The 17,389-nt window shown below is 43.5% G+C and overlaps 1 protein-coding gene and 1 long non-coding RNA gene across 3 annotated transcripts in view; one reads left to right on the plus strand and one right to left on the minus strand.

Annotated features, from left to right (window-relative positions):
* Positions 1 to 214: 214 nt before the first annotated feature.
* On the minus strand, positions 215 to 1,385 carry LOC131914345 (uncharacterized). The gene is made up of 2 exons (XR_009380109.1): positions 800 to 1,385; positions 215 to 409 (listed from the first exon to the last, which is right to left on the minus strand). It is a non-coding gene; the product is annotated as an uncharacterized LOC131914345 (long non-coding RNA).
* Positions 1,386 to 1,435: 50 nt separating this feature from the next.
* The window catches only part of Adpgk (ADP dependent glucokinase), a 29,566-nt gene continuing 13,612 nt past the window's right edge, over positions 1,436 to 17,389 (plus strand). For both annotated transcript variants that reach the window (XM_059268005.1, XM_059268006.1), the window contains exons 1-3: positions 1,436 to 1,716; positions 8,063 to 8,288; positions 17,099 to 17,161. In XM_059268005.1, the coding sequence (XP_059123988.1) occupies positions 1,484 to 1,716; positions 8,063 to 8,288; positions 17,099 to 17,161 (522 nt within the window). In that variant the 5' untranslated portion in view covers positions 1,436 to 1,483. The remainder of the gene's footprint in view (positions 1,717 to 8,062; positions 8,289 to 17,098; positions 17,162 to 17,389) is intronic.

Consider the following 17,389-nt stretch of genomic DNA (forward strand, 5'->3'; position numbering starts at 1 on the left):
ATACCTGGTCTTGGTTCTCGGTAAACAGGGACTAAAAATGCTATTTAGTTAGTAGAGTGCTTTTCTAGAAGGCACAGGACCTTGGGCTCTTCCTGAGCACTAGGGCACGATGAGGCACACCTGTAATCCTAACACAATCCACTGAGATGGAGGCAGAGGATCAGAACTCCAAAGTCATCCTTGACAATATAGTGGATTTGAGTCTAGTCTGGGCTACGTGAGACCATATTTAATAAACACAAAAGTGAATAAACAAACAAACCAGTCAACAGTCTCTGGCCAGTTAGTGGATCTACTGTTCTGAAAAACAGATGATGGATCGGTCACCTCTGATGGCAGGGAAACTTGACAATGGAGGGCCCACTGCAGAAACAGTTTCTCTGGAACAGGTTGGTTGGTGTAGGTAACTCTAGGAAAAATAGTATTCATGGAATTACACAAATCTCATAAGCCTCTTGGTTTCTCTTTCCCAAAGCATCCCAAATCTCTTCTTATGTGAAGCTCTCTCCTTTGAAAAGGACTGAATGATCAGGTCAGCTGGGTGGGGTGAAGGAGAATGAAGACCAATGTCCAAGATCAAAGCTAGGGAAATACATTTCCATTAACAAGCCCAAAAGCCGTGACAAAGTAGGAAATCGGTCAGGAGCTAGCAAAATTGAAAAATAGAAACAAACCAGGGTGGAGAAGATGAGGCTGAGAATGAGCTGGGCATCAAGCCTAGCTTCCCTGACTCTTAACCCATCTTCCCACACAGAAGTGTCACACCAAGGAAGACGGGGCTAGATTTCCGTAGTCTCACCGAGAAGAACTAAACCAGGATGTCTTAACTCGAGTCTATAGTTCCTCCATATTGTACATAAGATCGCATGCCTTTGTGGATTATTCTGAGGTTGTTAAAAGGAACAACACCCCGAAAGGGTTATGTTAGGGGTCCAAGTGTTAAATCTGATCTCTAGATTGAACAAGATCTCTAGGGGCTCACTTCAGTCTCAGCTTGTGTCACCGGAAAACCGACTGACCCTTACATAATTGCGAGTTTTGCCCGCTTCGTTATCTGCCTGTCTCATTTTACTAGGGAAGCAAACGTATTCCCCCCACTCTATCTCAGGCTACAGGTGAGCTTCAGGAAGACATGCAGAGATTAGGGCCACACTCCTGTCTTTGTTCGTCCAGAATCGGGACCGCACAACAGCGCCACCCAGCGTCAGGACATGAACATACAGACTCCCCAAGACCCGCGCCGTTGTCGCTCCGCCCACTGCCCCGCCCAGAGGCCAGCCATAGCTCCGCCCAGAGCACTGTCCCCCAGTCCAGCCCCACCCACAGTTGGGGCTACAGTTCACCAGTAGCTCCGCCCGTAGGGGGAGGAGCCTGTGGCGCGCGGGTGTGACGCCAACGCGTGTCTACGTCATCACGCGCCCAGCTGGGAGGAGGCGCGAGCCGAGAAAGGAGCCTGTCGCCACCAGTGCGGCGGTGTGTGCACATGGCGCTGTGGCGCGGCTCTGCGTGCGCTGGTTTCCTGGCTCTGGCCGTGGGCTGCGTATTCCTGCTGGAGCCGGAGCTGCCGAGCTCGGCGCTGCGCTCTCTCTGGAGCTCGCTGCGGCTGGGGCCCGCGCCGGGGCCCGCGGGACCTCTGTCCCCCGAGGGCCGGCTGGCGGCCGCCTGGGATGCCCTCATCGTGCAGCCCGCCCGGCGCTGGCGCCGCGTGGCTGTGGGGTGAGTGCCTGCGGGGCCTGCGGCTCTGGGCCTCCCCGGGAAGTGCGCGCGCTCCGGGGTCTGCCCGGGACGCACCGGTGTCCGCGTTGCCCTCTTGGCGAAAGTGTCGGACGTGTGAGACGAGCCTTTCGTCATCGCTGCAGGGACACTCAGCACAATTTTCCCTCTCGGCTGGCCCTGCTCTTCTCTTTTCCGTGTGAAACCATCCCTAATAGCCTCTTGGAAATCTAACTGAGCCTGTCACCTGTATTTTTTGAGGTTACTCCATTGTCCTGACTTCCAGCCCTTCTCCTCGGCCAACTGTTCTCTGGCGGTCACAGATTCCTATTTCTAGCACTCTTCCTAGTCTGAACTTGAAGCTGAATGTCTTCTGTCTCTAGCTATTGACTTGATTTCTTTACGTCATCTCGTCTGAAGACCACTATACTAAAACTGCTCGTTTTCAAATTCAGCGTTTTTTGTTGAGGTTTCATTATCTGCTCTCAGCCGTTCACGTTTAGCACACCCTCCTTGAGGCTACTTCCCCATACTGAGTGACCGTCTATATTTTTAAGGTTCTCCCAAATCACAGTACCTCCTTTCTTTGTAAAACTCACCGAAATGTAATTATTATTATTATTTTTTTACGCTAACCTTAGCCCCTCTCCCAATTCGGCTTGGTTTTCTTGTCATGTCAAGGATACCGTACAACAGCAAGTTTATTTATTTATTTTTTTTAACGTTTTTCTTTAGGCTGGATTTGTTGAGTTTTTGTTTCTTTTTGAACTAGGGCCTCCTTGGCTGGTCTGGAACTTAAGTAGATCAGGAGTAGGCCTCAAACTTAGATCTGCCTGCTCCTGCCTCCTGTGCTGGTGTTACATGCACAAGAGACCTGTACAAAAACAAGCCTGTCAGGTACCCTCCTATTTTGTGCGAATGTTGTGGCTAAGTGTAGTAAAGTAAAGCACAGTTGACCTGAATCAATGAAATAATCATGTTATTTACCCAATATTATGTTAGCTTTTGAAAGTACTCACATGTTAACTAGTTAGTTTTGTATCCAAACACTGACTGTTTTGTTACTGTGTGTTTCTTACCTCTTTCCTAGTCTCTTCACCCACCCCTTTATCTGATCCTTTTCTTCTTCTACTGTATGAATGGTTTGTCAGCTTGTTTGGCCATGCAGTGCCTTCTTTTTTTTTTTTTTTTTGGTTTTTCGAGACAGGGTTTCTCTGTGTAGCTTTGCGCCTTTCCTGGAACTCACTTGGTAGCCCAGGCTGGCCTCGAACTCACAGAGATCCACCTGGCTCTGCCTCCCGAGTGCTGGGATTAAAGGCGTGCGCCACTACCGCCCGGCCATGCAGTGCCTTCTAAGAGCCCCTGATCCCCTGGGACTGGAATTATGAATAATTGTGAGCTGCCACATGGGTGCTGGGACTCGAACGTGGATCTTCTGCAAGAGGACCCTGCTCTTAACCATTGAACCATCTCTCTAGCTTTCTTTATCAGAGTCTTATTTTAAAATTTAATATTTTTTAAATGTATATGTGTGCGAGTAGGTGTGAGTTCAGGTCCCCCTGGAGACCAGAAAAGAGTGTTGGATCCCCTGGAGCCGAGTTACACATGGTTGTGAGTTGCCCCAACTGGTGCTGGGAATTGAACTCTGTCCTCTGGAAGAACAGCCTGTGTTCTTAACTACTGAGCCTTCTTCAGCCCCCCTCGTCTGATTTTGTTTCCTCTTTTCTTTTCTTTCTTTCTTTTTTTTTTTTAGGTTTTATTTTATTAATTTTTTTATTTATTTTTCTTCAAGACAGGGTTTTTCTGTATAGCCCAGGCTGTCCTGGAACTCACTCTGTATCCCAGGCTGGCCTCAAACTCAGAAATCCCCCTGCTTCTGCCTCCTGAGTGTTGGCATTAAAGGCATGCACCATCATGCCCAAACTTATCAGATTATTTTTTTTATTTGTTTTTCAGGATTTCTCTGTGTATCCCTGGCTGTCCTGGAACTCACTCTGTAGACCAGGCTGGCCTCGAACTCCCAGAGATCTGGCTACCTACCTCTGCCTCCCAAGTGCTGGGATTAAAGGTGTGTGCCACCAGACTCAGCTCTCTCGTCAGATTCTTGATGGTCTTTCTTTGAGCTGTGTCAGGTGTGTGCTGGGTTCTGAGTGTGTACATCTGCTGCATTTGTTGGAAGCAGATTCATTATTGTACTGCTTGGGCTGCTAGAACAGAATAATTCAGACTAGTTGCTTAAAACAACAGAAACTTTCTTGTGGCTCTGAAGTCTGAGAGTCCCAAATCAAGTTTCTGGAGTGGTTTCTAGAGAAGCTGATTTCTGGGGATGCCAGTTACCTTGCAGCTGGCCATGTTCTCACATGACCATAGTCATGAGTGACGTCTCTTCCTCTTCTAGGAAACCATTCCTGTTGGATTAGAGGCCACCTCTGCCATCCATTTAACCTTAATTGCTTCCCATAAGGCCCTAAGTCCAAATACACTTACACTGGGGATTGGGGTTTGTCTTAGTTACTTCTCTATTGCCATAACAGAACACTACAATGAAAGCAACTTACCTAAGAGTTTATTGGAGCCTTATAGTTTCAGAGGATGAGTCGGTAACCATCATGACAGGGAACATGGCAGCAGGCAGGCATGATACTGGAGTAGTAGCTAAGAGTTTATATCCTTATTCAAAAGTAGAAGGCAGAGAGAGAGAGAGAACTGAGAAGGGCATGGGCTTTTGACCCACCCCCACCCCCAGTGACACACCTCTTCCAGCAAGGCCACATCTCCTGATCCTTCCCAAACAGTTTAACCAGCTGGGGACCAAGTGTTCAAATACATGAGCCAGTGGGGTCCATTCTCATTCAAACCACCATAAGGTTCCCACATAGGACTTTGAGGTGAGGTGGGGGGTACCATTGTCCATAACAGTTATGAAAGGTGCTGTGTTCCGCTACTAATAAGAATAAGGCAGTCCAGCTAGTCCAAAGAATTGCTAATTCCTCCCAGGATGGGATAGTAGAAAAAGTTCCAAGATGATGTTCCATTTTCTATTATTATGTAGTAATGAATCGTGTCAAAACTTAGTAACTCAGAGCCGGGCGGTGGTGGCGCACGCCTTTAATCCCAGCACTCGGGAGGCAGAGCCAGGAGGATCTCTGTAAGTTCGAGGCCAGCCTGGACTACCAAGTGAGTCCCAGGAAAGGCGCAAAGCTACACAGAGAAACCCTGTCTCGAAAAACAAAAACAAAAACAAAAAACAAAAAAAAAAAAACAACTTAGTAACTCAGAACAGCCACATTTCATAATCTTTTGTTATTCTAAGGTACGATGGGGTTCAACTGAGCAGTTCTACCGTTTGGGGTCTTCTACAGCTGTAGTAAGTAGGACGATGGCTGGGACTAGAGGTATTGTTAATATTGATCAAGGCTGGACACCACAGGAGGTGTCTTCTAGCTGTTCAGATTCTCACAGCAGGGAGACTAGGCTAGGAGAATGTCTGAAGAGGATCAGGCAGATGCCTTAATGTCTCATGATTTAACTGTAGGATCAGATTTCCCAAAATCTGGTCTACCTGGTATTAAGGGAAGGCTGCATGGCTCACTCCTTGGTGGGAAGAATATCAAAATTACATAGTAACAAAACTGTATGGATGGGACATCTTGTTGAGACCATCATAGAAAATATATTCCATAGTAGTTTGTATGATAGATCTAGAGGGACAAAAAGGTTTCTTCGGGTCAAGACAAGGGAACAGATGCATCTAAACAAGAACTGAGTATGGGAAAGTTAACAGTTTGGCAAAAGTCCATGGTAAAGAAATGAGGCAGCATCAGTTGTGGTGCTGCGTGCCTCCTGTAATTCCAGTCCTGGGAGCTGAGGCGGAACGACGGTATGTTTGGGGCCGTCCTGGACTATACAGTAGCAAGACTTGAGAATGCCGAGAAGGAAATCTTGGAAGGTCTTTTAATTCTGAATTAGTAATGGAGAAGAGCAGTAAAGGTTTATAAACAGGCAAATGCCGCTAAAGTTCCTCGTTGAAAATATCTGATGGGAATGGAAAAGATAGATTTTTGAGCCTGTTCTAACTGCTCAGCACCTTTTTGTAGCCAGCACAAACCCACTAACAACATTATTGTGTTGGAAGTGCGATGTAAGGCTTGTCTTTTCCACTTCTGCTTTCATGGTCAGGTCCCAGTGTTATTGTAGTAAGAGACAGAAAGGAGCAGCTGGTGAAGAAAGTTAAGCTAGACTTCAGAAGAAGAGAATGCATGTTCTTGTGGGATTTCAGATGAAGCGGCTTCTGAGAATGAGGCTGGGGTTAGGAGTTTGTTGAGGACTGGGGCTGCTTGCTTTTGACATGTCAATGCCTAAATGGAGCCCACCTTGACTTTCTAGAAATGTGACTCCCCTGCTCTGAACTGGACCCTGGTACCTATTGCTTATGGAATAAAATGAAACCCTGGACCTCACATTCACCCAAGTCTTCTTTGCCCTGAGCTTTGCTCCCTCTAAACTCTCCACTCAGGTTGTATCCTAAGACAAGGTTTGATCTTTGCTTGCCTGTGCCCCTGTAAGGAACTCGCTATCAGGAATCCAGCTTTAAATTAAACTGCCCCATCTGTGGCTTTTAGAATGTTAGTTAATCTCTCCTGTAGCCTTTCTCAGCTGGAGCCGTGATGACTAATAACCGGTCTCATAGCCCTTTCTGACTTGGTGTTCCTTATCTGAAGATGCCTGTCCTGACGTTGGTACCTCAGAAAGAGGCACCATCCAGGGCATAGCTCCCCGAGCCCTTGATTCTCTTCAGCTAGATATCCTGTGGTTGTGGTTAGTTCTTTTAATACCAAGGCAGAGAATGTGAAAGCTAGAAGGAACTTGAAACATTTTACAGAGGAGTCAATGGCGGGAAGTAATAAGAAATACTGTCCTTACCTTTGAGGTGCTTCAGCTTAGGGGGAAGAACTCTGTTCCCACCCCTGACTCTGCTCAGAGACCAGGAAGCTAGGCTTGGACTTCCTTCTCTGACCCTCTTCAGATAGACACTTGGTGTCTTTGTCTTGTTCACCCCGTTTTTGTTTTCTCCATATCACACAACTCTATACGTTTTGAAATCTGCCCTCCTGTCAAGTGAGCATAATTTGTTAGTTCCTTTGCCTTAATTTCCTCTGCAGAGTGAAGCTCAGGCAATGTGCGTGTTGATGTTGAAGGATGCTATTAGTCCAGAGGAGAGTTTAACAGGCGAAAGGATGTGGCAAGTACACAGAGAGTAATTAGTTTGGTATCTGCCCAGAAGTAGATGATCAGTAACATTTTTCTGTTATTTTTAGGGACTTTTTGTTTGTTTTTGATAAGGGTTTTACACTGTAGACTTACCTAGGCTGTCCTGGAACTCATAGCAATCCTGTCTCTGCCTCCTAAATCCTGGAATTACAGGCATGAGCCAGCATACCTGGTGGTTTTTACTCTGAAACAAGGTCGTACTAAGTTGGTGAGGCTTTATAATTTCGTACAACCAACCAGGTGATGCTACACTGGTTTGTCAGCAGCCCCCTGAAGTGCATGGGCCACTTCTGTGAACACCTGCCAGGTACTGAGCTGCTGTAAGGCCACAGGCATGCCCAAGTCTTCCAAGCCAGACTCAATTCTGAGATGCAGCTTCAGCTCAGAGTATTTGATGGTTAGTGCATCAAATTGGTTCTGCCCAATGTCCTCTCTTGTCTTTGGAGGAAAGTGGCTGATAGCTGCCTTTTGACAGTAATTTTTTTTTTTTTTGCACCTTAAAACATACATTAATTTATTAAATCTTTACTATAAGTTAACTTGTATTGTTGCCATTTTATAGGCAAGGAAACAGATTCAGAAATTAAAGTGACTTGCATCCAGACAGCGTAGCTCTACCAGCATCTTTTCATAAAATGCATTTTTGTGGCCGGGCGGTGGTGGCACACGCCTTTAATCCCAGCACTCGAGAGGCGGAGGCAGGTGGATCTCTGAGTTCAAGGCCAGCCTGGTCTACAAAGCGAGTTCCAGGAAAGGCGCAAAGCTACACAGAGAAACCCTGTCTCGAAAAAACCGGAAAAAAAAAATGCATTTTTGTTACCATGATGTTGTTCTGAGTGCTAAATACCTGTCTTCTCGGTTTGTAGCTGGCAGTAAAAGTTTGCCAGACTCTTAAGAAGAGTTCCAGTATGTATGTCCAGATAAAGTCATTCTTCAGATAGTGATGTTTGCTTCATTGCCCTGGTGTCAGACCTGTGCCAGCTGTTTGCCATATGAATGCAGTTCTCAAAGCTAGTCTCTCTAAATGCAGAGTTGCTGCCCCATGCTTCAACTTCCTTCATCTTCTCCATCCTTCCAGAGTCAATGCCTGTGTGGACGTGGTGATCTCTGGTGTGAAGCTTTTGCAGGCCCTTGGTCTCAGTCCTGGGAGCGGAAGAGATCATGCTGTTCTGCACTCAAGAAGTGATCTGGAGGAAGCCTTTGTCTACTTCATGGGGAAGGGAGCCGCTGCTGAGCGCTTCTTCAGTGATAAGGAATCCTTCTATGACATCGCCCAGACTGCATCCGAGTTCCCAGGAGCCCAGGTCTGCCCCACTCACTGGTGCTACAAGCTGTGTTAAGGGTGTGGGGGAGAGCATTTTTACTGCTCTTAGAAGCAGCTTTCTCTTTCATTGTACACCAAGATGGTGATCCAATGCTGTGGTGTTGGGTATGTCATTAATTCCGCTATTTTTACTCAGATTTCTGTCTGGGTCATCCAGAACGCCCTCCTCCCTTTCTTGTTACCAGGCTAAAGGTTAGAAGCATGTCTATTCCTAGTTTAGGTTATAATTTATTTTTTCCATTTGTATGTGTGTGTGTTTGTACGTTTTATTTATTTTTTTAAATAAATTTATTATTTATTTTACATCCCGGCCCAGTTTCCAGGCCCTCCTCCCTCAGGTTATAATTTTTTAGATATAGTTTGCAGTAATCTCAATATGGCTGAGTTCTTTCTAAGAGGGAGAAAAAAGAGCTAAACCCACAGAGATCTCTATCTAAATCCCTGTGGGGAGGGGAGCTGGGCATGTCTTCACCTTTGTTTTATTTGTCCAGATCAGGGTGTTCCAAGAGTAGCTACTGACATTTTAGAGTAGCTAATGCTCTGGGAGAAGGGCTGTCCTGTGTGTTCTAGAATTGTTAGTAGCCTCCCACTTCAGCCCGCTGAGTGCAAAGCTCTATTCCCCACTTGTGATGGCCAAAATATCTCAGACATGCTCCTGTGTTTGCTGTGGGGAAGAGGAGGGTGACAAAATCATGCGGTTAGAAATCTGCTGGCCTAGATTGGTAGATCTCAGACTGGAGCATGTGTCAGAATCCCTGTGGGGAGGTAGCGAGCAGGTGGGGGGCTGTTAAAAGAAATTGCCACTGCTGTTCTGAGTTCCTGTTCAGTCTGCAGAAACCTAGAGTTTACTTTTTTAGTAAACTTCTTGGTTGACACTATTGGGTTGAGGACCTCTTTGAGAGCCACTTGTTTATAGAGTAAAACATACTAGAGACAAAGAAACTTTAGTGTTCTCCCAGCTCACCTGTAATTATAATCAAAACTCTAGACCTGCATGGTAGAAGCACAGCATGTGGTAGAAGAGTCAGTACTAGATTGAAGACACAACCTTGGCTCTTCCCGTCTCAACGCATTCTGGGGATGAGTTTCGGTTCTGATTTCTCTTATCTCAGCACTCCTAGGCCCCAGGTAATTCCTCCTCCTTTTGTAGGTCCTTCCTTTTATGTAAAAGAAAGGTCTTACATAAGTATGAGTCTGAATTCTAGCTAAGGAAGTTGTTAATACATTTTTAATTGGTGCCAATCCCAGGCAAACCTTGGTGATCAGTTTGATTTTGATGCCTTTGAGATTTAAATTTCTTTTGTCTTTTAAAGTGGCCATCTTGAACATTAGAAATGAGCCAGGCATTAGCCAGCCAAGTTTCTAAAGGAGACAAGGAGTTGTCATGTCCATCTTGACAGCTAAGCTCAGCAGCAGAAGTCCTCTCTCAGAAGAGGATCCTAGTGGTGGTGTGCTAAGTCTCCATTCACTAATCCTGATGATGCTGGTATTTAAACCAGTTGGCTTAACGTCCTCTTCTGCTTTGATTGGGGGAGGCGGGGTGAGCAGGAATCCTACAGGAGCTTAATTTTGCTTTTCGATGGTCCAAACTATTCCTAAACATTATAAAATTGTCTTGCTTACTTTCTACTAATGCCTCAAATTGGTACCTTTTCAAATTACCATCAGCTGTAAGGATGGTGGCCTAATAATCAGCAGATAAGCCATTCTATGGAAATTCTGGGTCTGTTTTGTAGACATCTTAACATTTCCCAAGCATTAAGTGAATTCTTCTATCCATTGTAGTTAAGTAAAACATTAAATCTGACATGTAGACCAAATTTGAGCTACATATCACAGACAGTTCTACATTTTATGTAGAAAGATATCCCTGCCAGGCGGTGGTGGTGCACGCCTTTAATCCCAGCACTCGGGAGGCAGAGACAGGTGGATCTTTGTGAGTTCGAGGCCAGCCTGGTCTACACAGCGAGATCCAGGAAAGGCGCAAAGCTACACAGAGAAACCCTGTCTCGAAAAACCAAAAAAAAAAAAAAAAAAAAAAAAGAAAAGAAAGAAAGAAAGCTATCCTTGTCCTGCCCAAACATGGATTGATTGACCTAAAGTGTGGGGTGAGAGTGGCGGCCAGCATCTAGAGTCACTGTTTAATCTCTGCCTCTGCATGGGTTAAGGACAGAGAAGGTGGAGTGTTGCTTAGGGAGAACTTCTCAAGTTCTTAGCCTTCAGAATAGAGCAGCAACTGTACTGGCTGTCAATTGGGTTTCCAAGGCACGCGGATCCATGCTTAGCAACATGGAGTACCAGCTGGAATTGTCTGCTTTCTAGGTGAGAGCTGCAGTGTGGAGGGAACAGGAGTTGTCCTATGTGAGGGACTTTACCAGTGAGGGTTTACTACAAGAGTGGCCATTGTAGTTCCCAGCACATTAGTGTGCTGCTTCTACCCTCTCTTCCAACTTAGCAGCGGACACTTACTTAGCCCATTGTAGCTAGAGTTTTCCTGCCTTGCCCACAGTCAGGACAAATCTCTGTCACTTGCCAGTCCCACAGCCGCTCAGACCCAACCAAGTAAACACAGAGACTTATATTGCTTACAAACTGTATGGCCGTGGCAGGCTTCTTGCTAACTGTTCTTATATCTTAATCTATTTCTATAAATCTATACCTTGCCACGTGGCTCGTGGCTTACCGGCCTCTTCACATGCTGCTTGTCATGGCGGTGGCTGGCAGTGTCTCTGACTCAGCCTTCCACTTCCCAGAATTATTCTCCTCCTTGTCCCGCCTATACTTCCTCCTGCCTGACTACTGGCCAATCAGTGTTTTATTTACTAACCAATCAGAGCAACACATTTGCCATACAGAACATCCCACAGCAGCCTGTATCCTGAGGTGATCCCTGCCCTGAAGGAGCTAGTTGTGTTCCAGATGTCTATCACCTAAGAGTTGGAGCTATATTAGGGGCTATTCAGGTTAGGTGGTAAGATATCTCTAACCCTGTCTAGGGATGACCATTTGGGAGGCTGAGATGTCAGTGAGGAAAAGGGAGCAGAGACAATGTCATATGTTGTTGGAAAGGATTCAGGTCCATACCTAATATAGAAGGGCAGGGTGTCTTAGCCAAAGGGCAGGGACCAAGAGGAAGGCTGACTTGGAGAGAGCTACCTTTGACCCTTACAAGATAGGGGTAGAAGAGAGATCATGAACTGAAATCAAGAAAGGCTCTGTACACCCCACTTAAGCCCTCATGAACAGTGTCAATGTCAACATTCCTCAGTGATGCTGTTCCTAGTCACACCTGTGTCCATTTCCCACAGTATCACTTTTGTCCTTTATTACACTTCTCTCTTTGCTGGCATTTCCTCCTTCAGATCTTTCCTTGTAGTAAATCTCACGTGGGTTTCACACTGGGAAACAGGCAGCACAGCTACTATATTCTTTGCCGTCTATTCCTAAAGCAAGTAACAGATGTATAGAATACAAAGAGATGGTGTGATTAATTATTCATAATGCACATCTGTCCTTGATGGGGTAATTTGTAAACTGAAAAGTCTAGGAGCAAAGTTTGTATTTATGCAGTTACACTTACAGAAGCTGAAATTTAAGCTGTGTTGTTGGAGAAACTAATGTTATTTAATTAAATGGTCCTAACTGGAATTTATGCATGTATAATGGAACCAAGCACAACAAAGCTTACCTGTATTATGGACATTGAATTAGGTAAAATACAAGATATTTTTAAAGTTACATTTTAAACTAAGCATGTTGATTCATGCCTGTAATCTCAGCACTTTGATGGACTGATATAGGAGGATTGCTATGAGCTCAATACTACCCTACGCTACATAGCAAAACACTGTGTCACCCACTTCTCCACCCCCAAACGCCTCACAAAAAAAAGTTACATTTTAGAGCCCAGTGTCATGATGCATACTCCTAATCCCAGCACTCAAGAGGCAGAGGAAAAAACAAATTAAATGACAAAAAAAAAAAAAAAAAAAAAAAAAAAAAAAATGCCCTGCTCCATTTTAGGGCTGAGGATGCAGGTGAAAGCATTTGCCTAGCATTCACAGGCCCTAGGCTTCAACACTGAGAAAAGAATATGTTCGTGTATTGAACAATATTTAGGAGAATGACATAGTCATATGCTCCTTTAAGGAGTCATAGCATGTGGGAAAAGGTACAGTCATACTTCTGTGTTTTCTTTTGTCTGTTTTAGCTGCCTAGAAGCTCAGGGTCAAATTTGATCTAGTTCAAACTACTGTAACACAAATTCTAATAGGTCTTTTTAATAAAAACCCCAGAGCCAGATATTGTGGTAAATGCTGAAAGATCAGAGAGACAAAGGAACAGTCCATTGCCATGTCTCACCTCTAGGACTCCCCAGCCTAAAAAGGCTCTCTAGCCGAAAGGGCCTCAGCCGAAAAGCCTTTGGTTCCTGTCTCCTCACCCCTTAATATACCTTTCTCTACCCAGCCATATCACTTCCTTCTTAGTGCTGGGATAAAAGACATGTGTGCTTCCCAAGCAAAGGCATGAGATCTCAAGTACTGGGATTAAAGGTGTGTGCCACCACTGCCTGGCTTTGTATCTCTCTTAGACAGAGTCAATTTCATGTAATCCAGGGTGGCTTTAAACTCACAGAGATCCAGACAGATCTCTGCCTCTCGAGTGCTAGAATTAAAGGTGTGTGCCACCACTGCTTGGCATCTATGTTTAATCTAGTGGCTTGTTCTGTTCTCTGATCTTCAGGCAAATTTTATTAGGTTACACAATATATCACCACATTTCCCCTTTTTTGTCTAAAATAATAAAAGAAGGTTATAACTAATATAAGAAAAATTATATACAATAAGACAATAAGTATATACAGTCAAGAATAACATTAACAATGTCTAGTTCATAAACATTTGACAAATTCAGAGAAAATACTCCATTTTTTATCCTAACTTGTATTACCAAGCAAAAACTATCTTCTGATAGCTTTCAAACTTATACACTTTACACATACACTTTACACATCTTTAGTGAGTTTCTTTTCTGAATTTGTTAACAAAGACAACTATAACTATCTAATCTTCAACTCCTTCAGAGACCCAAGAAGAAAATAGTATTTACTGAGTAAGCAGGAAGTGCAAAAAAGTGACTTCCAAAAAATGTGAGAAATGACAGAAACAGCTGACTGCCTGAACAGTCACCCAAGGTTCCCCTGCAATGTTGGGGCATCCATCTTCAGCTGATAGGCTTAGCATATCTGACAGACTTATCTGTGAAGCAGGATTTTCTGAAGGGCCTTCCTACTTTGTCTTGGCAAGGTTCGGCAGTCCTTTGTTTTGTGTCCTGCTTGTCCATTTCGGACAGCATACCATCAGCAGTTGAGGCAAGGTCACTTTCTTGCCCAGTGGCTAATTTTTGCCACAAAGAAAGTAAACTCCATATGAAGTTTTCTTCAATGCCCATCATTTTCTCTGAAGTAGGATAGTGCTGCCAGGAGCAGACAGGTCTCATAGTCATTAAAAAAAAAAAAAGAAAAAGAAAAAGAAAGAAAGGAAGGAAGGAAAAATCTCTGTTATTAAAATATCTTAAATGCTATATTCTGTAAATCTCTGAAGTGTTTGAAGATGACCTGTCTATCTAAAATATATATCTGTTTGACCTTGGAAACATTCCTAATATGACTACAAGTTTGATTGTAATGACTAACTACTAACTTGCATTTCTTTATGTATTAATTAGTTGGTAATAATAGCTTTCAAGCACAATTTGCATTACATTGTTAAACGAACTGTATAGGTACAAACCTTGAACAAGAGTAGAAATATATGTACAGTATTTTTTAACAAAATTAATCTCAAATATGTATCAGTATACAAAATTTGTATACTGATACAAAAGTCCAGTCTAATGTAGTTGCTTTTTAAAAGTAGATTCAATAATCTACCTTTTTATCTTATATCTATATCCTCCTGTTTGTTTGAATCTTAGATGGTCTTTTTTGTTTGTTTGTTTGTTTTTTGGTTTTTCAAGACAGGGTTTCTCTGTGTAGTTTTGGTGCCTGTCCTGGATCTCACTATGTAGACCAGGCTGGCCTCGAACTCACAGAGATCGCCTGGCTCTGCCTCCCGAGTGCTGGGATTAAAGGCGTGCACCACCTCCACCTGGCTTTAGATAGTCTTTTAATAAAAAATCCAGAGCCATATATCAGGGTGAAAGCTGAAAGATCAGAGAAGCAGAACAGCCAGCCACTAGTTCTTACGTCTACAAAATCCTCAGCCTAAAGAGAGTGAGTTTCTGTGTCTTCACACCTTATATACCTTTCTCTGCCCTGCCATATTACTTCCTGGGATTAAAGGTGTGTGTGTGCTTCCCAAGCAAAGGCATGAGATCTCAAGTGCTGGGATTAAAGGTATGTGACTCCACTGCCTGACCTCTATGTCTAATCTCGTGGCTGGCTCTGTCCTCTAATCCTCAGGAAGTCTATTAGGGTATGCAGTATATCACCACATCCTCCCCTTTTTCTTTTTAGAGTAGATTCAATAATCTACTTTTTATCTTATCATATCTATATCCTCTTTTTTTTCTTTTTCTTTTTTTCAAACAAGAGCCCTAAATCTAATCTCCTTTGTTTAGCTTTTTTTCCTGACCATTATCAATTAACAACTTATAACCAACCATCCTAAACAATGACAGTTATCTATATCCCATTGAAAGACCAAAAACCACCCACCCCCACCTCTTGGGAATGTGGGTGTCATGTTCTTAAAATTACTTCCTGCTGTCTAGGGGTGAAGGCATCTTTAGGGGACCCCGAAAAGAAAAATTTTGGGTTAATTGTTAAGTCCTGGGAGAGGCAGCTGTATCATTTGTTGTCCAGTCTCTGCATAATGGGAAAGTGCAGGTCTTGTCTCAAGTCCTGGCTAGAGTAGTCTGTGAGGCTGGATCATCTCAGCCAGCCACCTTGAAATTGTCCTGAGCAGTTTGTAGTCCAAAGCCGATCTTTGGGTGGTATTTGTCAGCTTGCTGACATTATCATTGTCCTGATGGAATTGTCGTTGTGGGGTCCCATCATCTTTTGGAGACTTCAAAGGTCATTATTAGGCATTGTCATGGTTCACTGTAGAAAATCTTTTTCTTAGGACAAGTTTTCTGGATGATTTGTCCTTTTTCTTCAGATGTCTAATTTGTCCAGTGGTCTTCAGATTCCTTAGCTGGATGCCTTCATTCTCCTAGAAGACAAAAACAAAACGCTTTCCCAACACTAACTTCGGGGAGTTTCCCTTTTCTAATCTTTATCAATTTGGATTTATGGTTTCTCCTTAAATTTTTGTTTTATTTTATAAAGCTGTTCTATCATTCCAGAGCAGTATGGTTTCTTACAATAGGTATTAGGTTCTTCAGTTGCTCTGGGAAGGAGTTTCTTCCCTGGTGACAGGAAAGAACTGAACCGAATTTGACCTGGGGCGGGGGGCCCTTCAGGTAGTTTCCCTACAGCAAAGGCAAGGAATTACCTTGACTGTCTCTTGTTTATCTACTTTGGTTAGTCCAATATCTGCCTTTGCCACACCTTCTGCATACTCCAGAAGGGAGGAGCATCCTGTTGAGATTATTCCTTGAAAAGACATTGTTTCTAGGAACACCCTGTTTACAGTCCCTTCTTAGGTGAACTTGTTTACCGCAATTAAAACATTTGACATTGCTATTTTTCTTCAAACCTATGGAAATCACCTCTCCTATCCAAGCATCATCATGATCATGAAAGTCAATATTTATTGTATTTTGGATCCATTCCTCCAAGGGTGCTGATCTTGCCTTTAATGGCCTAATTACTCATTTGCATTGTGCATTAGCATTTTCAAAAGCCAGAGATTCAGTTATTATTTCTCTTGCTTCTGAATTTGGTATCATTCTATTTACTGCTGAAATCAGTCTTTGTAAGAAATCAGTGAAGGTTTCTTTTGGGCCCTGTATAACTTTTGTAAATGACTCAATTTTCTTTCCTACTTCTTCAATTCTGCCCCAAGCATTCAAGTCTCATGCAGCATAAAGCTAGGGTGTGGTCATCATGTAAAGATTGTCTTTATATATCAGCATACTAATTTTCATATTTATTCTCTCCACCTTTCCTTATTATTCTTTGTCTGTTTGTTTGTTTGTTTTGCTTTGAAACAGTGTCTCTCTATGTAGCTCTAGCTGTCCTGAAACTTGCTTTATAGACCAGGCTGTCCTTGAACTCATAGAGATAAGCCAGCTTCTACCTCCTGAGAGCTCCAATTAAAGGCATGGCCCATGCCTGGCTTTGTTTCTGTTTTATTAACCTCACTTGTACCCTTTGCTGTCAAGGCACCTCCAAGCTTGGTGCAGCTAGCCTAGTGATAGACACCTGTGATCCTAGCCCATAGGAAGTGGAGACAGAAGGATCAGAAGTTCAGGGCCAGCCTCAGCTACATAGTGACCTTAAGCTAGTCTGGGCTATATGAAACTCTGTCTCAAAAAGCCAGGAAAAAAAGAAAAATCAAAATATGTTGGTGGGAGCTAGGAAGATAGCTCAGTGGTTAAGAGCACTGACTCCTCTTCCAGAGGACCAGGGTACAATTTCCAGGACCACATGGAGGCTCACAGTTCCAGGGCATCCAGTGTCCTCTTCTAGCCTCCTCAAGTACTGCAAACATGTGGTGAACAGACATAGATACAGGGAAGACATCCATAAACGTAAAATAAAAACAAATATAAAATTTTTTAAATGATTAAGCTTGGGTTATACACTTGTTTGAATGCTCATAACTTTTAACTGTCTTACAGCACTATGTAGGAGGAAATGCAGCTTTAATTGGACAGAGGTTTGCCACCAACACAGACTTAAAGGTAGGTCACAATTCCAAATTAAAACGTGTCTTTCAGCTAGTGTTTCCTCAATGTTAAGAGCAAGAGTGGGTCTTGATTCCTTAATTCAGCCTGTGGGTCTACCTGGGCATCTGGTTAGAAAGCAATATTGTGTTAGGGGATGATATTAGTAACTAATGCTGTTTGGGTAAATTGATTCTTCAACAGTCCTGTACGGCTAGTTAATATTGCTGTTGATGGGACTATTCT

Source organism: Peromyscus eremicus, chromosome 7, assembly GCF_949786415.1.
Source record: "Peromyscus eremicus chromosome 7, PerEre_H2_v1, whole genome shotgun sequence".
NCBI classification, from domain to species: domain Eukaryota; kingdom Metazoa; phylum Chordata; class Mammalia; order Rodentia; family Cricetidae; genus Peromyscus; species Peromyscus eremicus.